The sequence below is a fragment of the Plutella xylostella genome, chromosome 25, assembly GCF_932276165.1.
Source record: "Plutella xylostella chromosome 25, ilPluXylo3.1, whole genome shotgun sequence".
In the NCBI taxonomy this organism is placed as follows: Eukaryota; Metazoa; Arthropoda; class Insecta; order Lepidoptera; family Plutellidae; genus Plutella; species Plutella xylostella.
This window is the reverse complement of record NC_064005.1, coordinates 7250395-7277458: the sequence shown is the minus strand read 5'-3', so window position 1 is coordinate 7277458 and position 27064 is coordinate 7250395. Positions and strand designations below refer to the sequence as shown.

At 37.0% G+C, this 27064-nt stretch overlaps 2 protein-coding genes across 3 annotated transcripts in view; both read right to left on the bottom strand.

The window, feature by feature from the left end:
* The window catches only part of LOC105390833 (neuroendocrine convertase 2), a 65740-nt gene extending 45462 nt beyond the window's left edge, over positions 1-20278 (bottom strand). Inside the window, exon 1 of one of the 2 annotated variants that reach the window (XM_038107444.2) lies at positions 20027-20278. In XM_038107444.2, coding sequence (XP_037963372.2) covers positions 20027-20263 — 237 coding nt within the window. In that variant the 5' untranslated portion in view covers positions 20264-20278. The remainder of the gene's footprint in view (positions 1-20026) is intronic. The other variant, XM_048630416.1, reaches the window with a different exon arrangement.
* Positions 20279-25976: 5698 nt separating this feature from the next.
* Positions 25977-26969, bottom strand: LOC105390834 (ATP-dependent Clp protease proteolytic subunit). Its single transcript, XM_011562198.3, has one exon. The coding sequence runs from the start codon at positions 26794-26796 to the stop codon at positions 26059-26061; it is 738 nt and encodes a 245-aa protein (XP_011560500.1). The 5' UTR covers positions 26797-26969; the 3' UTR covers positions 25977-26058.
* Positions 26970-27064: the final 95 nt, after the last annotated feature.

Below are 27064 nucleotides of genomic sequence, written 5' to 3'. Positions count from 1 at the left end.
TAGGCTGTGAGCATATTTTACATCGAGGGCCGGCCGAGTGTTATGATTTGTTAACCTTTTTGAAAAAACCTGTTTTATAATATTATTAGCTGCTGCAGAACTATTGACCATATTGTAAACCTGTTATAAACAGACAGAGGTAGGTATTTACTCGTCCTTTTGTATGGAAGAAAACCATGTCAGCAACAAACTAAAAAATCAATTGATACCAATAATACCACTCACGGGCAATGAAAAAGTTCCATTCAGAAAATGAAGAAATTACAAAAACTTAAAAAATGTAAGTTAATGACACCTTCTGCAATATTTAAATGCATTTATCGACGTATTACCAACTAAATTTATTATATATTTACATTAAAAACTAAAACCTTGGTCTTCATATCCAGAATAACCTGTCATGGGAATTGCATGTCTCAGAAATTAGTCGCAACATCTATGCCTCGATGCATGGACTAAAACGGTTGCAGAATTTCTTGCCGTACTCGACCAAAGTTACTGCTAGCTGCTAGTCAACTCCTTGTTGCTCCCTATTATTGACTACGCAGATGTGTGCTACCCTGATCTCACCGAAGAGCTACTTGATAAACTCAACCGTCTGCTCAACTTATGCATTCGCTATATTTTTGGCCTGCGTAAGTATGACCATGTCACCGATTTTCGTAATAAACTCAAGTGGCTCAATATCCGTCATCGAAGGAATGCTCATATTGTTTCCCTAGTATATGGTATAGTTTATAATCCTTGTGCCCCCTTTTACTTAACTGATCGCTTCTCATTCTTTGACTTTACTGACCGTCCTCAACGGTCAAGTCGAAATTTTCTCTTTCGTACCCCAGAGCATAATGCGGCAGGGTATTCGGATTCTTTCACCGTGTCAGCGGTTCGCTTGTGGAACCAGTTACCATTGCATATAAGGCAATCGCAGTCCATAGAAACCTTAGTCTAAGGTTCGTCTGCACTACCTCCAGAAGCAGAACAATCAGCAGCAGATCTAATAAATAGTTTATCTGTTTTTGTTGTAGTATGTAAGTGTGACGATGATATTATTATTTTTTGTTATAGTAACTATATATTTTAATTATGTTTGTAGGTATATATATGTATAAGTATATTTTTTACGTTTATTTTATAATATTATGTATAAGTAAGTATATATTCGAGTGTTAAACAATATAGATATTAAACAAAATTAAACTGTTCTCATTGTCTTTCGCAGTACCTATCACTTTCTCCACAACGCCCAAGGTTAACTGGAAGAGAATGCTTTTAGCATTAAGTTCGCCTATGTACAAATTAATTTATGTGCAATAAAGAATTTAATAATAATAATAAAAACATAAATATTTTGTTCAAAACTCCTATTAAATGTTTTTAAAAAATTACGCCATTTGGTGTCTGCATTTTGTAAGTGGAATTGTTTGTTTGCCCGTGAGTGTATTTTCATTTATAAAATCTACAACATAAGATAAGTACCCTTTTTATCTGGAAAGTCTTCCCTTATAAATCAATAATCGGCAGTTTATTTCTATTTTTAGATCGCAGCCGGTTCCGATATTGGACGACGCCAAAAAATAAGAAGGTCTGTACTTTCAGGCTGAGGGCATGATTTATTAAGATTTATTTGTCATTATCACTCAATTTTAAAAACAGGATAGCTATAGTGGGCACAGAAAATTAAATGGCATACATATTAGATTAGGTAGTAGTAGTAGTAGTTGTATAACTTTATTGTACATAAAACACTTAAATAACATTTAATACTTAAAATCTATAATACAATAAGGGCGGCCTTATCGCTAAAAGCGATCTCTTCCAGGCAACCCTAAGAGCTAAGAGAGACAATTTTTAATATATAAATGAGGAAGTTGTACAAAATATAAACACTAAAGACAAAAGAAATTAAAACCTACTTATTTTATTAATAAATACTTAAATACATACATAAAAAATAATATATTGCATAAAATAGATACACATGATAACTTATTGATAACTACATATTCATCAATCTATGGCATAGAAGAAAGATAGTGTTCTTTAACCTGTCTTTTGAAAGCATTGGCGGATTTTGCACTACGGATTTGTAAGGGCAGTGAGTTCCAAAGGTAGGTAATTCAAATTCGGACGACCGATCGTCGGTATAGTGTAGACTGTAGTGCGAGGTAATTCCCACTTATTAAAAGAGTACCTAAGTAATTACTTTTTTATACTTGCACGTTTCGAGTAAACACGTGTAACTCATATTGCTTATGTTTGCCCACTGACGTTGAATTACATTTTTACCTCAAAAATATTATTTGCCGAGTTAAGAGGTTTTCGCACAAAGATTCCATTTTCAATTAAATTTGGACAAATGGGATTTGTCCGTCAGCGAGCGAGTGTCAGAACGGAGATGGGTTGTTGATACATTATTCTATTATTCTATTCTCGTCCTTATTCATTCCCCGGACGTCTTCAAGGTCGAGGTCAGAATGTTAAGTTGTTATTATTATTATTATGATTTATGACTCACGTATTATGTCGTGACTATGACGGAGGACGCGGAGAGCTTTTGTTGGAAGAAAATAACTGTGATATGAAAAATAATAAACTATGTTTCTCTTGTGAAGATGTTAGATGTTCGAAAATAAATAAAATCAGTTATACAATCATAAAGTTTAGTTTCGACCTCGGTCAGTAGTCTATGTTTGTCCAAATGACTATAGCAAGAATAAATAATACGAAATGTAATCTAGAAACCAAACGGTTAAGGAAAAAACAGATATTTTGGCTTATTAATCCTAGCAACAACGAAGTAATAAGTACATATTATAAGTGAGTTAGAAGAAAATAAATGGATTTTTCCTTTTAGCCTTGAACTCAATACATGTGTTCTTACTTAAGGGATGGGGGATTACCCAGCTCTTAGACCTACTTGGGTTAATAAAAAATTATCGTATTAATCTAATCCCTTTTTCTTTCTGTACAAAGTTTTATTTATTTATCGCCAAATCCAATATGCTAATCTTGAACATGAACGTTTATTCAGATTTTGGATAAATTAATAATTAGGTATTAAATATATCAAAAAGACCTTGAAACGTTTTGATAAATTAATTAAAAGTTTTAAATTAATTAATTAAAATTGGCCAGAAACTGTCAAGTTTTCAGTGAATAAGTCAAAATTCGTGTATCACATTGATTCTCACGACTAATTTATTTTTTACTCACATATGGAGGTGAATGGAAATCAGTCTTATAGTACCAAACGCAAACACATGCATGTTATTGAAAAGCTTTTTTCATAACTATCAAAGTACATACATATAGCGCCGTTGGGGTGCTAGGACAGCCAGACAGTAGGGCTCGATTTGTAACTAACGTTACGTGTGACGTTAGTTTGAGTAAATTTATGGTAACACTATCTTAATTTTACTATTTATGACTTTATTTATCGTATTATACTATTTTTATTCTATCGTTGTTGGACGTGCTACGCATTCATAGCTACGAGCGAGCGTAGCACACGCTACGCCGTAGCCGCGTAGTCATCAGCTACTACGCCGCGCCGCCCACTGTGCGCCTGTCAGAATATTTACTGTCATTCTTCATAAAAAGATAACTTTTTCGTATTTTACCTAATGTAATGGAACTCAGAAGGTTCATGTAATATTCATGTATGTGTAACAGTGATTGTTCATTATTTATAATTCAAGAATATAGTATTAGTAGGAGTAGTTATAAACGTAGAAGTAGTAGGTAGGTACAATATGATTAAGTATATGAATTATTATAAGGTGGAGGGTAAAATTAGTGCTGGAAGGAGAAGGAAGTCGTGGCTCCGAAACATTAGGGGAATCGACAGGAACTGCCAGTGTGGAAGAACTATTTCACTTGGTAAGAGGAGGAAAAGAGTATGCGGAGCTGACTGCCAACCTCCAATAGTGGAGAGGCACTTGAAGTAAAAGAAGAAGAAGAATATGAATTATACGTTATATGGCTGTATGACGGCCATTGTCATAACATAATATTATGAACAGTAGTAAGAAAAAACTTTTAGCGACACTCCTATAGTAATGCGCACCTGCCAAAGGCAATAAAGGCATGTCTGCACCGGTGTGTTGACCCAGTGACATTCACTTTCATACCATTTAATGTAAAGGATGTTGGGCATTTGTCTCTCACGTACTTGTTGTTGGAAAACCTTAGGTTGAAGGAGATACTCTTACAAATATTTATAAATATAAATACATCATAAATATAGTGAAAAAACATTCTTAATTGAAGAAAGATACCTGTAGGTACCTCGCGGGTAATCCTAGTTTAATGAATATATTCATATTTATTTTTTTTCAATTCATTTATTCACACTACTCACAACATACACGAAATAATTAAGCCTAGTACTTAACTATTCTATTCTATTCTATTCTATTCTATTCTCATAGGGGGTGAAGTTCCTGTACGTGGCTCTCTCGAGTGGAACCTTTGTACATATCCCCTTGATTTCAGCTCAGCCAGCCTAGCTCCCGAGTAAACTGGAGTAGCAGGCCTGGGTGTTGTAATAGCTGAGGTAGGCGCTCTGTTGGTCCAAGAATAGATAATCTTGTTTCTGTAGTAGGTGGACAACCTAACAAAATATGTTCAACCGTCTCATCTACTTCTTTACATGTCCTACATAAGGGACTAGTTGAGTTACCTATGGTATATAAGTGTTTATTCACGCAACAATGTCCTGTTATTAATCCTACCATTAATGATATATTACTACGGGACAGGTTGAGTAAGTAGCGTGTAAGTTTATGGTTGTATGATACAATAAACGCTTTAGTTTGTCTGCAATCTACACGATTTATCCACTCCTGATTGTGTTCAGATAGTGTTTTATCGGTGAGACATTGCCTTATTGCCTTTGATGACAAACTAATAAATGGTTCTGGCCCTATTGGTAGGGTATTTGATCCCATTCTTGCTAGTCGGTCAGCCTCGCAATTTCCTATGTTGTCGTTATGACTTTTAATCCATTGTACTGTTACATTATTTGAAATGCTTAGGTTTTCAAGTGTTCTGTGACATTCTAAAATTAATTTAGATTTTGTTACAGTTCTGCCTAAGGCACCTAAAATTGCCATACTGTCTGTGTAGAAGCAGATATTGCAATTTTTTGTGTCTTTTATTTGTGTAGCTCCGTCAAGTAGGCTGGCAGCTTCTGCCTGAAAAACAGTAGCTTTGTTCCCGAAGCTGACAGAGTATTGTAAATTAAGTTCCGGGCAGAAGACACCTCCACCGCTGCCCTTCTTGTTCTTGGCTCCGTCAATGTAGATATTGATGTCGTAATTGTTTTCGTCTGATGTGCCACACTGATCTCGCTGGATAGTGTAGCTTCGGTTGAAGATAAACGTCTTTATAGTAGTGTCGCTGCATTCAGTGGACCCGGGAGCCGACAACTTGGCAATGTCAAGTATGCGACTGTGTCCCTGTGCAGTAGTATTCGTTGACCATAGTCCCATGTTACTTAGCCTTATCGCCGCCGCTTTAGCTTCCTGCTTGATGATAATATCGAGTGGTGGAAGTCCTAGAATTATTTCTAGGGCGGCTGTTGGGGTTGACTTCATACATCCGGTGATTGAAACGCATGCAAGCCTTTGAAACTGTCGTAGTTTGTTTTTCACAGTAATGAGGTTCGATCTTTGCCACCAAACCACTGCTCCATATGTTATTATAGGTCTGACCACCGCTGTGTACAACCATTTACACAGCTTTGGCTTGAGTCCCCATTTGGATCCAACAAGTTTCCTAGTTTGGTATAGGGATATTGTTGCTTTACATAGGGTTTTCTCCACATGTTTAGACCAGCTTAGGCGGTGGTCTAGCCATATGCCGAGATACTTTACCTCATTTGTTAACTTTAAGGTTGTGTAGTACTTAACTAAAGTAAACGTAAAATATTTTTTTTTATTTATTATAATTGTTTTATCAATTTTGTGGGTAGTTGCGTAATAAATAACTGAACTACAGTAACAGGCTTTGTTCACAGTAGTTGTGTATAGTGTGAATGGGCCGACTCAGCGTTGTTGTCACGGAACAGGATTGCCCCCGTGACGCTGTTATTCTGTCGCTAGCCCGAACCGGAAAACTTATTTAGATTTACAATTTGCATGTGCTATTACTATTCTCACCTATATATAAAATAAATGTACTAATACAGTTGTTGAAATAGTGCAGCAGTATTGCGAACAATAAAAGTGCTAAAGTGAGAAATACAGAAAATAACTTGTTCAACAAAATGACGGCTGTAAAATAAAAATAATGTTTAAGTAAAGGTAACTCAAATAGCCTGTACCATTAAGCGCTTCTAAAGACTGCGTAAGTACTAACACTTTCAGTCTAGATCTAGACTATTTTCTTCGACGTCCATTTCCTTTGTCTCCGCTCCTCTGAAGTTGCTCATAAAGCTTAAAGTGCTTTCCTATTTGCATTTTCCACCTGTTGACTCGGAATTAGGTTTGTGGCCGAGGAGGATAACGCGGAATTTATGAAGTAAGCGTTTTTCTAAGTATATATTTGGTAGCAGGTTCTATAATGTAGATACTATGATAGCCTAAGATAGCCTAAAATAAACAGACTACGCATACAACGTCATTATATTATTCAAAATGAAAACTACTTACTTATATAATATTAATTTTGTGATGCGTTCAAATGCTAGTTTAGTACGCAGTTTGCAGTGTTACACGCGCTGACTATCTCAGTATCTCGCCGCTAACAGATTGCCTAGTAGGGGACACGGCCTAAAATCCATCGAATGGGTAGTTAAACAGCTACCTATGTACTATAGACATTTACTGTGCTACCACAAATAACTTTAAACAATGTTTAACAAGTGTTTAAAACCAAATTTGACAGATTTTGTAGGCGTTTGACAGCGGTAAACATCTGTTAAACACTGTCTAAGTTTTTGTGGTAAGGCCCTTAGCGGCCAACCTGATAGAATCCCTCCAGGTGGCTGATTCCGGGCCGCGCCGCCGCCCCATCTCGATGCAGGTTCCGGCGGATTGCAATCCCATTACGATGCTGATTGCGTCTGCCTTCTCATCAGGATCCCATTTCGCTCTCAACCAGTTCATTTGGCGTCTCACGTGTCGCGCTATCCAATACTGTTGTTCAGATTTCACTGCGATTCCTTTATTTTCTGCGTAGTAGTCTAGATAATAGCAAATTGTATTTCAAAAGGTTTTATTCTATGGTGTTCATTCATAATGTTGTTATTAAAGATTGTTTATAAGATATATATATATAGGTACTTATTAAGTTAGCAATACATATTATATTATGTGAAAATGAAAACTGCGTTGTTGTTTCAAGTAATAATAATCAAATCAAACCATTATTAAATTAGGGACTTTGAGTGTATTTTATTATCCAAAATGTGAAGTGGGCGTATAAAAACAGCCTACACATTTGTCTTTTATAAGTACAGCAGATTTCTAATCCAATGCCGCAACGAAAACATTTCTAAGAAGTACATGGCCTTGTCTATTTACATTTAATAGGTACATTTGTATCATAAAATAGCAAAATATCTGATGAATCCTTATCAGTCTGGCTTCCGCCCAGGTCATAGCACGGTAACGGCATTGGTGCAAATCACGGACGACGTTCGCCAGGGTATGGAGAACGGTGGGCTGACTGTGCTATCACTGCTCGACTTCAGCAACGCCTTCAACACAGTGGATTTCGATATCCTATTGGGGGTATTACGTTCTCTTAATGTATCTCCTACGGTAATTGACTGGTTTCATACTTACTTGCATGGCCGCCGGCAGCGAATCCGCATCGAAGAGTCCAACTCTGTCTGGTGTAGCACCACAGCCGGTGTCTCGCAAGGTGGCGTGTTGTCTCCTCTTCTCTTTGCTATATTCATAAATAGTATTTCCGACAATATCTCTTCTTCCTACCACCTTTATGCAGATGATCTACAGATATATAACCAAGCGTCAATTTCAGACCTACCACTTGCAATCCGCAAAACAAATATTGACCTTGACCACATACTATTATGGAGCAAAGATTACGGTCTGAAGGTAAACCCGACCAAAACGCAGGTCATAGTTTTAGGGAGCCCCAGATTTACGTCACTCGTTGACCTAAATACCCTGCCTCCAATAGTTTTTAACGGAGTCCACATACATTGGAGTAAATGTGTGAAGAATCTGGGGGTTTACATGGACAGCGCTATGACTTGGAAGAATCAGCTCGACGAGGTGAGCCGGAAGGTGTTCGCTTCTGCAGGCTCACTCCGGAGATTGCGGAATTTCCTACCCACGGCCACCAAAATTGTTCTTTCTCAATCCTTACTTCTTCCTATTCTAGATTATGCCGACTCTTGTTACACCGATCTTACCGAAGAGCAACTTAACAAACTTGAGCGCCTCCAAAATGTTTGCATACGGTTCATATTTGGCTTACGCAAATATGACCATGTTTCTGAGTTTCGCACCAAGCTCAAGTGGCTCCCCATTCGCCTCCGCCGGAATACCCACATTCTTTCTCTCTTGTATTCAATACTGTTTAACCCATCATACCCGGCTTATCTTAAAGAGCGCTTTCAGTTCCGGTACGAATCACACAACCGCACACTGCGCTCTGCTCACAACTTACGCCTAAATATTCCTCCCCATTCTACAAAATTTTATAGTAATTCGTTTACTATACAGGCGATCACTTTATGGAATGATCTCCCATCAGACATCCGTAAAGCACCATCATTGGCTTCATTTAAAAGAATGTTGAAGGAACACTATCTTAGTATTTAACTGCATATGTTGTCTTGTTTTTGGAGCTCTTATTATATTATTTCAGACTTACGTATATATATCCTATTAAATCTGATTATTATATTTATGTAGGTCTATGTAGTCTATTATAAAATATATATCCTTATTTTAGGTATATAAGTATAATTACATGTAAGTTTATAGATTTAGTTTGTAGAGACTTATAATATAATAAACTAAATCATTATTTTAATTTTTCCTTTACATTTCTTTAGTACACTTGACCCCTCTTTAAACAAAATATCCTTCCACCCTAAGGTTGTCTTGAAAAAATCGCTTTAAGCGATAAGACCGCCATTTTTGTACATATTTGTTAGTATTTAAGTTTTTGTAAGTTTCTTTTATGTGTACAAATAAAGAATATTCTATCTATCTATCTATCTAAAATAGCTTACCGTGGGTGTACAGAATTAAAAAATCTGACAATATCAAGCAAAAATCTACCAAACCATGATGCTTAAGTTCAGCTAAACTCATTTGTAAAACCAGCGTTTAGTCTTATAATATAACTAACTAATTTATCACATCATTATTCTGCATTATCTACAATGGGAGACCCACACCATACGAGAGCCATAGGCAGTAAATGACGTCATCCCCATACAAAGACGTTCAATTTTCCCTAACAATATTCAATTATTCATGTCACGACATTACCATAATGAATTTGTCAAGTGAAATGACCTTTAGTATATGAATCCCACGTATTCCATAATTTGATCACATTCACACCATGGATTAAGAATAGAATAATGTATACGTGGCCTTAATCTGGACTACGCTCATGTTCAAATGTCACTAAAAATCAAGCGATTCATGTCGATGTCAACACCGTCAACTCCTACTTAATTTGTCTACCTGTTTATTTGGAACATGGCCATTCTATTATTAACTTAGTTAAATCATTAATGTACCTATATCTACATACTATGTAGGTAGTACCCCGCTACTTGCGATGGTAATCGAATGTAAAAGTACGGAGATTTTTTAGCCATAGAATTTAACAAATAAATATCAAAGGCAATTCTACTGACTTGATTTGGTAACTACAGAGGGGATTCTGTACTATTCAGGCGGCTGAATAGAACATCATTAGCTAAGAAATGAAAGCAGTCATTATATCTTTATGTATGTACTATAAAGTAGTACCTTCCTTTGTATATAATTGGAATAGTATACACAAAAAGATGCTTATAAATTTTTCGCTAACGATAAATAATTTATTTTAGTAAGTGTGATACTAATGTACTGAAAAAATACTATGGCATTCGGACGTTTTATTTTAGTATGTATTTTTTATTACAGTATTGGACTCGTGGTGGTGTAACGGATAAGGCCTCGGCTCTCATTCATGAGGCCGTAGGTTCGAATCCTGGCATATACGAATGATAACATAACACATAATAAATAACACACACTCACGCCTTGTACTAATGTACTCCCTTGCGGGGTAGGCAGAGATGCATTGCTGCCCCACTTTTCGCCAGAGTGTTCTCTTAGTCCCAATGTAATAGGGGGCGGGCCTATTGCCATTTTACGGGCACATCCCAGACCCGAGAACAAATATCTGTGTTTAAACAAATATCTGCCCCAGCCGGGAATCGAACCCGGGACCTTCGGCTCAGTAGTCAGGGTCACTAACCACTACGCCATTCAGCCGTGGAATGTATTATTTAGTAATAAAGAACAATTATACCACGGCTCACGCGAGTCACCTCTGACAACCTCGGGGATTACAGTCGAGAGCATGATATGTATGTATTCTAGGTATTCATGTAAGGTTTTAGGTAATAACCATATTTCAACAAAGTGTGCTGAAATTCAGCAATTGAGTTTGTAAACCATCGTGATTTATGTTGTCATGATGAGATCAAGTCTGCAACGTAATTATCGTTTCATTAATGACCAGTTTTTTGATCCCTAATTGTTCACCCTATAATAATTGTTTACCTTAACGGCCATTACGAGTTTAAGATATTCCCCAAATTGCTCAAATTGTTACTTACTAAATGGTTATGTTTGTAATAATTCTACTGGCGTGGTTCATAAGTAATCTTCTGATCGTTTCAGTGAAAGATTCAAGATACATTTAGCTGTACAAGTACATCATCGCTAACTTATTTTTTTTTAAGTTTGTGCCTTATTTAATAATAGTTTTTGTACTTTTTAAACATTTCTTTCATCAGAAACGATCCTATTTGACTAAACACGAAGTTTTAATGTTATTCACGGCACAATGCCTAGGTAGTAGATACATGCACCTTTCCACTCGTCTATTGAACCGCCCGCATTGGCAAGCCGCTGCTTCACTGATGTGTTTGCAATCGATTGACATTTCAGAGGTCAGTATCTGGGGACATTCACCTGGGTAGGGTAGGACGGCTAGGACTGATCTATCGGGACTTGAATACTCTTGTTAGCACTAGGTAAGCCCAACTATGAACTGATAAGTTGATAACAAATATAATCTGACTCTTCAGTCAGATTCTTGTCAGATTATATTGGCAGTCAGAAAAGTCAGACTTCTCTGACTGCCATAATTTCACCATGATGACAAACCCTACTCCAGCAAATATTTTCGACAGAGCTACCACCGCTCTTAAATAATAAGAAGACTGGAACGGAACAAAATCTGTTTCCTATTCTTCATTACAAGAAGGTGCTGTGCTGGTACTCACAATTTCTGTTATCGTAGAACGCTGAAGAACTCAATCGGGTAGCAAATTGAATCGTGTAAGTAATACTTAGAAATCTTAGAATCTCTACTCACACTAGCGTAGGGAAAAAGATGGGAAACTGCTTTTCCAACAATATAATGTTTCCTACTACATAAAGGTAAAGGTCACATACATATTTACTGAAACAAAGAGAAAATAAGAAACATTTCCCAGTCTCTTTTGGAACGTTGAGTGAATGAAAGGAAATGGGACAGCTATTGGAAACAGTGGCGCACCAGCAACTGTTGAGCAGCAATATCTCATCTCCTCTGTGTAAAAATATATGCACATGTAGATCTATACCGATCGGACAACATGGGAAATCATTGGGGGAGGCCTATGTTCAGCAGTGGACGTCCTATGGCCAGTGGCGGATTAACCTATAAGCACGACAAGCACGTGCTTGGGGCCCCGGGCCTCCAGGTGCCCCCATCCTCTGCTGCTGTTTCATTTTATACCTACATTTTATTCATCCATAATATTTCCGATGTAATGAGTTTGCTCTGATTAAAGGGCACCACACGCGTAAGTATCACCACAGTTTTGCCTGCGCAGTGGTGCCACTCTTGAAAGGCAAATGTATTGCGTCTGTCTTGCATTCCCAACATTAAAAAATCATAACTTCTCATCAGAGTCGTTTCTTTTTGGAGAACCTAGAAACAATATAGCATACAATTTACAAGTTAAAAGGCCAAAAATGGCTTTTTCCGCCAAAATCTAAAATAAATTCTACGTTCTAGGTACCTATATAAGTGTAAAATCGATTTTGAAGAGAAGTTATGTTTTTTTTTAATGTTGAGTACGCAAGACAGCCTCAATACATTGCCTTTCAAGAGTAGGGGGCAGGCCGGCTTAAACACGGAATACCGTGCGTGTGGTTGGTAAAGGGCATACCACACGCGTACTCGTATGTATCACCACAGTTTTGCCTGCGCAGGCCGGCTTGTACTGTACATGGAATACTGTGCGAATGGGTGGTAAAACTGTATACCGCGCCAACCCCGAAGCGCGGCTTGCGCATTTTTCGACATGTTTGAAATTTTAATAATTTTGCCTTTCATTAGAGTATTCTCTAAATCCTTAAGTAGTTTAACATGTGAATGATTTTTTCAATTTTACAGCATTTTTTTTGTCCACTTCGATCGTGTACGGTTTGATTTTCGGGAATAGCTGGCAACTAGACTTTTTTCTAGTGAAAAAATTTTAGTTGTTTGCAAACATTGAAAATATAAAAGTAAAAGAAATAGTTCCTCATTTTGGGAAACATTGTTTCTAGTTTCCACGCCGATGATTTTAACAAAAATGAGGCCTGCGCGTACTTAACTGTGCCGTGCATATATCATCATTGGCCACAGCATCTATATAGATGATTGTTGCAGCGCTCGTGGGTTATGGGTTACGACGGCCGCACCGTCGTTGATGGCTGTATAGTCCAATAGCAGCACGACATTTTTTGCCACAATGGTTGCAGACGTAACGCGATTCCAACGGAGGAGACATAGCACGGCGAATTCTTTTCTGCTTTAGATTTTCAAGCCGGTCTTCATCATGCTTCGCCATGCCTGCTTGAATATCGCAGCGCCATTCAGGTCTCATTTCGGCCGTGCATATAATATACAGGGTTATTGGTAAGTAGACATTACCTTTCCAGGAGGTGATATATGAAGGCATTTCCATTCGATTGAACCCTATAATGCATTATCCGAAACTTAACCATTTCTAAGATATTTAATACTTAAGTTTTTTAATTTTTTTGCCAAAATTTTATGTTTAAAACCGAAAAAAAAGCCATATTTCAACTTATTTGAAAGCTTACAAGTTGACAATGTTTTTAAGCTGAAGTGCACAAAAATGTCATATAAAATTCTTTTATCATTTAGTTTATATGTTTTTGCGTTTTGATTATTTTTTAAAATATTTAACTATTTTGATGTATTGTGTCTAATTTAAGTCGAATAATGCACATTTGATTATTTTAATTAGTTTATGAAGGTGTTGCTTGCAATTATTTATTTATTTATTTAAGCCTACCTGTACTTAAATAACATTAAATTCCTACTAAAAACATGCAGTTTATAAATTTACTTATACCTAAAACTAAGCCTACAAGTATCAAATTACAACATAGCCAAATTCAATTAATACAATCCATAGTAAAATCTTAATAATTCATGCAATAATAAAATACAGACAATAGAATCAGAATAGGTAATATCTTATTAATTTCATTTTTAAATGCAATTTTCATTAATTTATAATTACAGGTGATCCCATTGTTGGGCAAAGGCCTCCCCCATTTGTCTCCATTTATGCCGATAGTGTGTGTGTCGCGTCCAGAGGACACCGTGACCGTTGAACTGCTCCAGCTCGTCGCGCCAGCGCACGCGGGGCCGCCCGCGCCGGCGCGTGTTCTGCCGCGGACACCACTCCGTCACCTCCCGTGTCCATCGTCCATCGTCCAGTCTCATCACGTGACCAGCCCATTCCCATTTTAATTTTTTGGCGTGTCTTATGACATCCCGTATTTTGGTCATGTTTCTCAGGTCTTTATTCGTGGTCTTTTCTATTAGTCTCAGATGCAACATACTTCTCTCCATTTTTCTTTGTGTGGTTTTCAGTTTGAGAATATCCTTTTTTGTCAAAGCCCAGGTTTGTGCGCCATAGGTTAGTATTGGTAGCAGGCATGCGTCAAAGACTCTACACTTCAATTTTATAGATATTCGTTTATTTTTAAAGATATGTTTTAACTGCCAGTACCTCTTCCATGTGTTGGCGATTCGCCTTTCAATCTCCTCCGATTGGTTGTTTTGAAAAGATAAGTTTCTTCCAAGATATATGAACTCAGTTACAGTTTCCAATGTTTCCCCTTCCAGTTGTAACTGTACTAAGTCTGAAGTGTTTGACATAATCTTTGTTTTCTTTTTGTTTATGTAGAGACCCACTTTGTTGCATTGGATATTGATTTCGGATAGCATACCTTGTAGTTCCTCTTTCGTACTTGCAAATATAGCGATGTCATCCGCGAATCTTATATTGGACATGTACTTTCCATTTATATTGATACCTTTTTTCTGCCAGTTGCATTTTTTAAAGATATGTTCCAGCACTGAATTGAAAAGTTTTGGTGAGATAGAGTCACCCTGCTTTACTCCTTTCTCTATGTTGAATTTTGGCCCAGATTGGTCTAGTTTTATAGTTGCCGAGCTGTGATCGTAAATATGTTTTAGTAGGGCTATGTATTTTGGTTCTATCTTGTCTTTATATAATGCCTCCCACAGATAACAATGTTCTATAGAGTCAAAGGCCTTTGTAAAGTCTATAAAGGCTATGTAGAGTGGCTGAGGATATTCATTGGTTTTTTCGATTAGTTGTTGCATGACGTGTAAGTGGTCGCTCGTGCTAAACCCTTTCCGAAATCCTGCTTGCTCTACCGGCTGCTGCTCGTCTAATGTTGGTGCAATTCTACCCAAAATGATTTTTGCAAAGCATTTGTAGATGTTACTTGTTAATGTAATGGGCCTGTAGTCGTTTATGTTTGCGGTAGAGCCTTTTTTAAAGAGCAATATAATATTCGATGTTAGCCATTGATCTGGTATAGTTTCATTTTCTAATATTTGGTTGAATAGATCTGTAAGTGGCTCTATCAAATTTTCTTTGGCAATTTTTAATAGCTCACTATTTATTCCGTCCGGGCCAGCCGATTTCTCGTTTTGAAGGCTATCTATTGCCTTTTCGACTTCTATTTTCATTATGGTTGGAACACTTTTACTGTGTAGATTTGGTGTAATTTTTGTTTTGTCTTCTTCACAAATTTTGGTAGTGTACAGTTTTGAGTAGAACGCTGTAGCTTCATTTGTTATTTCCCTTCTTTTTGTTATATTTGCAGTATTCCCATTTTTTGAAGTTTTCAGGTGTGGGATCCATTTTTTTTCGGAGTGAAGAAATTTATCCAGCTTTGCTACTGATGTACTGTTTTCGATAAATTTATGAATATAATAATTTTCATGATTTCTTCGGTCTTTTCTTATCATTCTCTTTGTAATTCTGTTTAGGGTCTTTAAACGCTTGTTTTGTTCGCTATTTCTATTCGGTGTAGAGTTCAGCTCACTGCGTTCTTTAATTTTTTCTCTTGTTTCATCGGATATATATGTGTCTCTTGTCTGTTTAAATATAAGGTGTTTCTGGGCTGATGACTTAATTTTTTTCTCTACTAAATCGTATTTACGTTGAATTTCAGCTACTGACTCTATTATTGGTTTAAGTGTCGATATTTCGGCGGTAAACAATTTGTTTTTTTCCTTTATGCAGAATTCAAAGCTTTTTCCATTAGCATGCATATTGTGGCTTGTTTTTCGGGGTTTCTTTAGCTGCAGTTTGCATCTTACTGCTCTGTGATCGGAATAAAACTTAAACTGACTTACGACGTCTACGTCATTGAATCGAGAGATGTGTTCGTTGGTTAAGAAGAAGTCAATTTCGGCTTTGGTTTTCGAATCCGGTGATAACCAGGTCCATTTCCGGTTCGGACGTTTTTTAAAGAATGTATTCAGGATTTTTAAATTATGTTCAATGCAGTAATCTACCAGGAGTTGCCCATTTCTGTTTCTTTTGTTGGTTGGAAATGGTCCAATTATGTCACATTCGAAATCTCTTCTTACTCCGAGTCTTCCATTAAAGTCTCCCATTATGATAAATTTTGAACATTTCAAATCTAAAGTGGCTGTACTTAGTAGTGTATAAAAACTATCCATTTCTTCTTGTTTTGCTTGTTCAGTAGGTGCATAAACCTGTATTATGCTTAGAGTTTCGTTTTCATCGATTTCCATAGTAAGGCATGCTATTCTATCTGAGTAAGCTTTAAACTTAATTATATGGTTTTTCCACTGTCTTTTAATACAGAATCCGATACCATAGAGTCCTTTTTTCTCTCCATAATGATAAAGAATACAATCTGGAAGCTCGGTTATTACTTCGTCCATTCGTCTAACTTCACACAGGCCGACTATATCCCAACTTATATTCTCTAATGCCTCTTGTAGTTCCGATAATCTTTCAATGCTTTGTAGAGTTCTTGTATTTAGTGTTATTATATTTAAACAGTTTTTATTTTTATTTCTTTGTTTTATTATAGGGGAGCTGTAGTCTTTCTCTTTCACGGTGACTAGCCGGCTTGAAAGAGTTTCATTCATTTTTTCGCTATTTTGTATTGTAGGGGGCGGTCTTTGCGCGCATTGTTATTCCAGTTGACGTTTTGGTTCTTGGTCTGCAGAATGAGAGTCAAAAAACTTTGCAATACCTCTATTTTCATCGAAAGTTTTGCTTTTTTTCTTGTTTTGTAGAGCTTACCTTGTTTATCTTTGATCTGAATTGGAGATATTTCTCTATGTCTTTTACTTGGTTGGTAAGATGTTTCTTTCCCGCTTATGTTTGATGGTGTTTCGTTCTGTTTGTTCTCATAAATTATTAATTTATCATAGATAATCCTTGCCTTTTTTCCTTCACTCAGTTCTTTTTGGAGATTTTCTTGGAGAGATTTACGAACTGCCAGAACTTTAGGAGAATAATCTTCTTTAATATAACATCCAGAGTCCTTCAAGTTGTTTTTGTTTTTTAATATTTTAATTTTCAAACCAAGTGTGGTCAATCCAACTATTATAGGCCTCGGTTTCTCTCCTTTCTTCCCCAGACGTCTTAAATGTTCCAAATCAGCATTGCTACATTGAATTTTTATATTGTTGTTAATCATTTTAATGACGATATCTTCGAGCTGATGATACGACTTTTCCATCTCTTCTACCCCGAAAATTACAAGATTTCGGGCTCTTATTTGCTTTTCTAATACATCCAATCGTTTTTCCTGCTCGCTTTGGGTACTTTTAATGCCTTCGACTTCTCTTTGAAAGTTAGAAATTTTTTGATCTACACAATCAATTTTGTTTGAGAGGTTTATCTCTAGGCTTTTCATGTGTGTAGTCAGATTAATAGTTGCTTGCAATGCTTATGCAAAACAACCAAAAAAAATATTGAAATATGGCAAGTTTTTTTATTTTCGGTTTAAACATAAAATTTTGGCAAAAAAATTTAAAAAAACTTAAATATTAAATATCTTATAAATGGTTAAGTTTCGGATAATGCAATATAGGGTTCAATCGACTGGAAATACCTTCATCTATCACCTCCTGGAAGGATCCGGTCTACTTACCAATAACCCTGTATACTCTAAGGTGCCGTGTGATAGTACCTGCGCAGTTGTAACGGTGGTGATACTTGCGCGTGTCGTAGGCCCTTAAGGCAAGCAATTTTTTTTTTAAATGTTTTACCTACATCCTTTTTTATAGAAAAGTTATAGGACGTTTTAGCTATTGAACTGTTTTGTCACTCTTTGTCAAGGAACAAATTGTTCTTAATTAGGGGCCTACACAGGCTTTGTGCTTAGGGCCACCAATGCTCTTAATCCGCCACTGCCTATGGCTGAGATGATGATGATGGTAGATCTATAGTATAGATTCTATACCAACATGAAAATTTCCCTACTGTTATTTACCAACTATTGCCGGAACATAACCTGATAACTTGCGATATTTTTAATTACTAAAGGTGGGTTGCACCATTTAACTTTAACTATTACAAACGTCAAATCCCTTGACGAGAGAGATCAATCTTCAAGGGATTTGACGTTTGTAATAGTTAAAGTTAAATGGTGCAACCCACCTTTAGTAATTAAAAATATCGCAAGTTATCAGGTTATGTTCCGGCAATAGTTGGTAAATAACAGTAGGGAAATTTTCATGTTGGTATAGAATCTATACTATAGATCTACCATCATCATAAATGGTGCAACCCACCCTAAGTTAAACCTACCTACGAGTATATATAAATGGTTATTTAGCTGCCAGTTTTACAAATGAATTTTGTAGGACTTATGCAGTATTATCTACATAATATAATACGTGAATTGTTATTGAGTGCGATATAGATACATAAAGTAATGCCCAAATGAGAATCTGGGCTAGGTAATTAACAAGAATATTAAATAAGCTGGCCAAACGAATACTATATATAATACTGTTTCTGCTTGTGTGCAATAAAGAGTATTTTATCTTTATCTTATCTTTATCGTTCTGAACAGATGTTTCAGAAAATACTTTACTTATTTCATTCTTATGTCCAATGTGTAGTAGTAAAGCGACAAACACAATATAGATTTTTATATATTTACAAACGTAATTTTATTATCTAAACCTACCTAATTATATGAAATTATATTTATTATAATTATTATAGTTTTATTATTATTATTAATGTGAGTAGGCTGTGTGGATAACAAACCTCTGACGCAATCGGAAACATTTAAAGCTGAACGCGAAAACCATATCAATGATATCAATATGGATTTGTATGGTGATAATCTCTGAGAGTTTTGCTAACATATAGTCATAACAAGTTAATACAGTTTGTAGGTGACAGTCGGTATATACAGGGTGTTGCAAAAAGGGTATACTAAGCCGAAACCTACATGTGCAGCATGGTATATCTAAGCCTGAAACTGAAATCAGAATTTGAAAATTCGAGATTTATTTTTTTCTTTTTCCATAGAAACTTTGTTGGTCACGTGACTTTTTAGTTTTTTACTATGGGTTTTTTTTTTTCGCGAATTTCCATTTCTGATTTCAGATTCGGGCTTAGATATACCATGCTGCACATGTAGGTTTCGGCTTAGTATACCAATTTTGCAACACCCTGTATAAATACATAGGTACATCTTATTACCTACACATAATTATGCTATTTTTTATTCGCGAAAACTTTTAATTTTTATTTTATTTTTTATACGGGAAAACTTTTGGAGTCATAGGCGTAAATATTTCGTACAAAAAACTTTCTATTAGGTAACTACTACTCCAAAAACATCTAAACCCAAAGTGAAACAATCGTTACGTTAGATATTTAATCATCGCACGCACATCAACTGTGTATAATCATCTTTCAATATATGAAGATATCTAACCTACTCATGCACTCATACGAGCAAACACATAATAAATAAAATGTAGCGAGACTAAGTAAGTACTTGGCTACGATATAATATATTATGTCAGTGTGTGCGTACTGGACGCGCGTGATAACGAGCTCGCAAACACACGAGGAAATACGGATTAGCGACGTATTTACAATACGTAGGTGGGTAATCCTCGTAACAGCTTATTCCTTGTTTGCAGCTTTTTCCAAGTTACCAAGCTCTAAAAAATGGATATATATAAGCCTGTTAGAGTAGTAATCTTCACGATAACCAAGCTCTACTTTTTCAGACCTAAAAATAAATTAAAAATGATGACCCGAAAATTTTAATCAGCATTTCTGAAATTGCTGAAACCCCAGCGGCCGTCGAAACATTTCACCCGCCGTCAATTAGGCTTAGGCTCATCCCGCCCGCGTCATAACCGCTGATCGCCGTTTGTTGTCTGTTTACGTGGGGTCACGTGGTCTTACCGGGCCGAGGTTGTCGAAGCCATGCCGCTGCGCCAGCTGGCTCACCGCCGCGTGGGGGACGCTCCGCTTGAACCGCACGAGGAAGGAGTTGGTGAAGACCTCTCGGCTAGCGGTCGCGGCCAGCAGCAGTGTGGCGGCTGCCAGGCATCTCGGCCACATCATATCGCGGGGGCCGATGGCGGCTGACTGAGCCGAGCTGCCATTGACGTCACGGGTATCGACCGCCGCCGCGCGCATGCGTCGCTCTCTTCATTCAAGCCTCGCCCGCTGAAGCGCCCAACTATTGGCAGGTCTTGGATCTCAGGCTTCTCTATAGAGTGGACCTCTTCAAAGGATTAAACCTACGTATTAGGATAGCTAGTTTTATTGCTACAGTATAGTATACTTACCTACATACCAACTAAGCAATATATGCCAGTTCTCTAAAAAAGCTCACCACACAAACTCACCACATGTAGCTACATTAATCATAATAACTCAGCTGCGACGTAAATAAAGAAGAAATGAATAATTCATCAAAAAATACATAAGGTAATTTTTTTTCGTTAGATAGGTAAGTATATAAAGGATATTTATTTTTAGTGTGGTCTTGTCATTAAACCCGAGACCACTTGTTTTACGGCAACAGCTGATTTTATTTCAGTTTCGTTCCAATAATTGATTCGTAGGCCGTACGTCGTGTAGCAAACAATTTAATCCAAAGAATTAAGTAAGTATTGGTGAAAATAGTAGGTACTTACTTACCTCAGTTTTACCGAAACGTATACCTAAGTACCTACTTACATAAACAAGCTCTATCGATTAACACGTTCACGGACAATCCGTCGAGAGCCGTAATTAAATGTCCTTGCAATATGACTACGCGCCTGTGGCCGTCCAACTTCTATTGGTTAAAACGGACGATCCGTTAACAGCCGTTTCATTTCCATAGTCTTAACAGGAGATACATGGTTTAATGTCGTATTGTGCTAATTCATTTGTTTCTAGGTGTCATAACAAACAAGTTGTGGGGGGTTCTTTTGCCCACACATAAGTGAACTTTATAGTGACATACCGCCTGTAGCCGTAACCGTTACAAATACAAATAATCTTCCAAAATTTTGGTGTCACGGCGCGAGCGTCGCGGAAATTTTGTGTAAAACGTGTGGTGGGCTGGTAATTTTGTGGCAAATTACGAGGTAAATAAATGATAAATCGATAAAAAAAATATACTGATTTGCATATAGGATACCTTACTATTCGATGTAAATACTATAATTACTTAAATAGAGCATAGAAAAGCGAGTATAAAACTGTAATGAGGAACGAAAATAATTGTGTTTTTGTCGATGTACCTTTTGTATACTCTTAGTACATCACTTTTATTTTTTTAAATGGCATACAGAAATTATAAACCGAGGTTTGAAGAGGATTCGGACCTAGAAAATAACTGCCGGTAACGCCTGTAGCCGTAGATGTCACTATACGCATTGTTCGATATGCATGATGTGGCAAACCGCTTATAGACGATACCGTCTATGGCCGTAACTGTCACATTACGTAAATAAAATATAGTGAAATATGACAATACGTTTCAAGGCGTAACGATAAATGTATGGGATTTTTAGGTGTCATATCAAAATATTTCCCAATCTTCAATTGTCCGTGAACGTGTTAAAGTATTTTTCATAATAACATACATAGGCCGCTACATAGGTTCGTTATCGACGTCGATAAACTCGTTTCATGCGCGTTCCACAAATCACAGCTTCGTATTTCAGTATAGCGAATCGCGATATACTTAGTGACATTTATCTACGTCGATAACGAACCCGTGTTGCGGCAGCAGGGGGAATATATAGGTTAGTACATGAGTAGTATATCTTTTGCTGACTGTAAGTAGGTATCTGGCAAAGGGAACGTCATCGTCATACATATATAGGTTTCTAGCATGTTTCTAGCACAAAAACTAGAAGAAATTTTGCGTAAATATCCTATATAAGTAGGTACATACATCTGTAAGACCTGAGTCTGACTGAGACCGTACAGTGAACTGCAAAAAACAATTGCTCTCAGTAACAATGTCACTCTAAGAGGGGTCAGGTTTCTGTGAAGGCCACTGTACGTTCTCTGTGTCTGTGACATAGAACAACGCGGACTCTCCTAAAGTCTTCAAGCCTTATTCAATGAATTATGATGTTAAATGATGCTAATTTATTCATAAAATGTGTCGTTAACGACACAAATTGTTAAGTAGGTACCTATGTTATTTCACGGGTATTTGTCACGGTGTTCACAGGTGTATATAATTTATAGGATATTTACCTTTGTTCCCATCGAGTCACACATCAAACCTGTCACACTGTATACAGTTGGGAATTCTTCATGAAAAGTGTGCCATCTAGTCACAGTGTTACTCGATGGGAGTGTTACTCGTTGGGAATGATTTATTTCTGAATTCCAAACCAGCCGCTGTAACTGGATGGGAATATAAACTAGAAAATTCCCAACTGTTCTCCCGTTACACGTTAAGATTTGTTCAGTGATGATGCCTAACCAGTGATAGGTACTGTGACTTATACAGTGTGTTGTTTTTCGGACCCGACAAACTTTAAGGGTGGATTCTACGAGTAATTTCATCGAGAAAAAACCCCCATATGTGGGGTCAAATCTCAATATTCTAGAAATGGCGGCCATTTTAAAGTTGCTTTGAACTTTTTTTATGTAACTTTTAAGCAGTTGTGAATATTTTTAATGAATAGAGATGACTTTTTGCGGATAGCATTTCATTTCATGTCCGTAAGGCGTTTAAATCTCGAGATTATTTTCTAAACGAAGAAGAAAATCTAATTTAAGTTACTTAGACCCCCACATATGGGGGATTTTTCTCGATGATATTACTCGTAGAAACCCTTAAAGTTTGTCGGGTCCGAAAAACAACACACTGTATAGGTACCTAAGTATTTATTATTACGATTTTTTTTATTTTAGTTTCTTGAAAAAGTATGAAAATAGAAAAAAATATTCCGAACAATTAAATTAGTTAACAATAAAATTATTAAATCAAAACCGAATTGTAAAATCCAATCATTTTTTTTCTATGAATGATAAATAGATACTGGGTGGGTAGTACAGCAGTAGCCATAAAATAATAGAGAAAATGAAAACTTTCATTTCATAAATTTTGCGTGGAGGAGACTTTATGGCAGTTTGATATTTATCGACTCATATCTGCTCTGCTTCACCATGAAGAAATAATTAGGTACCTACTTCCGAAATACCTACCTCAGATTAATGATGATCTGGCGCATACACCGCGGGCGCGCCTCGGACATAGACGGAAGATGCAGATGATCTCAAAATAATGGCGAAAATTATGGGGACCAACACCGATCTAGTACTTACGTACTTATTTATTTTATTCGGAAAACTTAAACTAGTTAAAACTTAATATTACTAATTTGCATAACAGCCATGTAGTAGTTATAATTATCGCATATGGTGGAATTCAGATCCATTGGACTCTTGTATTGGTTCAAAAGACTTGATGAGGTTTCACTAGCGCCATCTACCTTAATCTCTTATTCCCTCCATCCAAAGGTTGTCTGGCAGAGATCGCTTTTAGTGATAAGACCGCCTTTTGTACCCTAATTAGGTTCATCATCTTTAGCCTATAGCAGTCCACTGCTGGACGTAGGCCTCTCCCAAAGCACGCCACTGGATGTGATGTTTAGCTTTCCGCATCCAAATTAAGTTACAACTTGTACATTTTATTATTCTTTTGGGGTGTACAAATAAAGTGTATTCTATTCTATAATCGGTTTTTGTCTATGGTGGAAAATTCTTCATTGAAAATCCCAAAAAGTGACTGTGACTTGTTGGGAATTTTTATTTTCATAATCCCAACTAGTTACAGTGTTACAGTTGTATGTGACACGTTGGGAATGAAGGAAAAGGGTGTTTCAACGAGTAACAGAGTGTGGACTGATGGGAATTTTGAACATAAAATTCCCAACGAGTAACAGTGTGACTGGTTGAGGTGTGACTGGCTGGGAACAAAGGGATATTTACGCTAATTTTCGTCTAGTAACCTCTGAAACCTAAATAATATGACGATGACGTTCCTTTTGCCAGATCAATATAAGTAGGTATACTATTCTATGCATTAGGTACATTATTATCATCTGAAGAGGCGTTAACTCTAATAAAAATTTGTGGATAACTTCACCATTTTCCACCGTAATGGTCCACGGGTTGGCTTCACACTTCACACATCGAGATGTGCAGGTTTACACACGATGTTGTCTTCACCGTAAGAGTCGTGGTATACTTCATTTTACCCACATAGTTAAATCCCAAAGTATTCTGGCTTTGATACATATCATTGCCACGGTTGGCATATGAACTCGCCGCATCTTGAAACTTGTCAGTGTGGAAGAGCGCGCGGTCACAGAAATCAATCATAGCGACGGCGACAATAAAGACTTACATACCCGAAAGATTCGCGATTTCTCGCAAGCATGATTATTTAATATTTTTTTAAATAGTTAATGTCTGTTGCCTAACCTATGCATGTACTTACTGTGTAAGTAGATTGTAAAAACACGCACTTGAGTAAGGTACAGTGTAGGTATTAACTACCTATAATATAACAAAAAAATATCTAGGAACCCGCAGCCTCATGCTCTGGGAGCAGGCCACAGAGTACATTATATTATTGAACAGGCTCCAGCAGGCTCACTAAAGAGGGTGCGTATTGCGACGTATAAAAACGAAATGTATAATTTCACATTAATAACGTTTACAACATATAATGAACGTTATATAACAACAAAATCTATATTTTCATAAGGTATAAGATTCAATTGGTATATCGTACATTTCATATAATATCAAAATAACTAACACTCACGAGGACTAATATCGATTCGTATAACATACATTACGTATATCAATTTAAAATATATACTATAATTTTGTATAAAGTTCTTCTCATATCGCATAATCTGTGTTTAATTACCCAACGCCGTCAAACCCCCTAGCACCAAAACCTAAAGATAGGTGCGACGACGAGCAAAGCGAGGAGGAGCGTGTTAGGTGCACATGTTCGTCGAAACCAAAGCGGAGCGCAGCGAAGCGGAGCGGAGCGTCTCCCAACATAGCTTCAATAATAATAATGCTGTGAAAATCCCTAGTACCAAAACCTAAAGATAGGTGCGACGACGAGCATAGCGGGGAGGAGCGTGTTAGGTGCACATGTTCGTCGAAACCAAAGCGGAGCGCAGCGAAGCGGAGCGGAGCGGAGCGGAGCGTCTCCCAACATAGCTTCAATAATAATAATGCTGTAAAAACCCCTAGTACCAAAACCTAAAGATAGGTGCGACGACGAGCAAAGCGAGGAGGAGCGTGTTAGGTGCACATGTTCGTTAAAAGCAAAGCGGAGCGCAGCGAAGCGGAGCGGAGCGTCTCCCAACATAGCTCCAATAATAATATATTTTTTTGTTCATTATACATAATGTTATTATATACGGTGAACAATATAATTATGTTATAAACGTTATATATTTTAATCGATATATCAATTGAAATTATACTTTTTGAACGTTATTCTTTACAAAATTATGTATTTAGTAATTATGCCTTTCGTTTGTTATGCACAGTGATCGTTATACTTAATAAATTTATATCATATGGGCGTATACCTTGTGAATGTTATACCATGCGTTTTTATACCTCGTATTACTTACCCCACTAAAGATATGCCTATATTTTTTTCATTCTTGCAAATTTGCAGGTTGTCCAACCTAAGGTGACTTTGTACTTATCTAAGGTCCCTAACCTTAGCTGTTCAGAGTACTGTAACAGTTGTAAAGAAACACAAGAAAGATTATCTAATATATATCTATACATAGTACTTATACTACTTATTTATAACTGAATATAAATAAAAAGCAATGCAAACAATAACAACTGCATAAAATAAATTTTATTATTATATAAATCTTCTATTACTCAACTTAAAAGTAGATCACAAGTTACAACAAAACAGATTCCTAGCTAGAAGAGGCAGCTCCGGTTGCTTCCTTTTCCATTGATATAGACGGAGGATGCTCCAGCACATTGTCTATGATGCCGAAAGCCTTGGCCTCAGTTGGAGACATGAAGCAGTCACGCTCCATTGAGCCCTGCACCTTTTCAATGGGCAAGCCAGTGTGCCTCACATACAGATTGTTGATCTGAGATTTCAACTTGAGGATCTCTTCGGCCTGAATTTGAATATCAGTAGCCTGCCCTCTGACACCTCCTGATGGCTGGTGAATCATTATGCGGGAGTTGGGCAGCGCGTGGCGCATCCCCGGCGCGCCGGCCGCCAGCAGCAGGGACGCCATGCTGCAGGCCTGGCCCACGCACCACGTAGCCACCGGCGGAGTGATGTACTGCATTGTATCGTAAATACCAAGTCCCGAAGTCACATTGCCTCCTGGCGAGTTGATGTACAGGTGTACCGGCTTCTTACTCGATTCTGACTGGAGGAACAGGAGCTGGGCTACCACTAGTGAGCTTATATCATCATTGATAGGGCCCATCAAGCAAATTATTCTCTCTCTCAAAAGTCTAGAGTAAATGTCGTAAGCTCTCTCTCCGCGACCCGTCTGCTCTACAACTATCGGGATCATACCCAGCTGACTCGGGCAGCTTGTACTTATCTTTCTAATTAAATGAGAATTCGATCTACATAAACTAGAGGTACAAACTAACTTTGCGGCTTGACGAATATAGGTTAACGCCATTATTACGTGATATTGACTTCGCTTCTTTTATTCAGCAGTGCGATTTCCGATAAACAATGATAGGTCTGTTTATTTAATGCTTTCTGTTCAAAATATAAAAATAAATTAAATCAGAATTTGAGAATTTTGAGATTTTGTTTTCACTTTATTGTCAAAATCAAAATGGTATTGTCAATGTTGACAATGACATATCGATTGTGACGTTTGCTTTTCAAAAACTTTGCCACAGATTAATTAATTGATTTTTATTCAGGAAGACCTAATCGTT

Bases quoted from the DNA above. Each gene is read 5' to 3' on its own strand.
- LOC105390834 (XM_011562198.3), bottom strand. From the start codon at position 26,796: ATGGCGTTAACCTATATTCGTCAAGCCGCAAAGTTAGTTTGTACCTCT.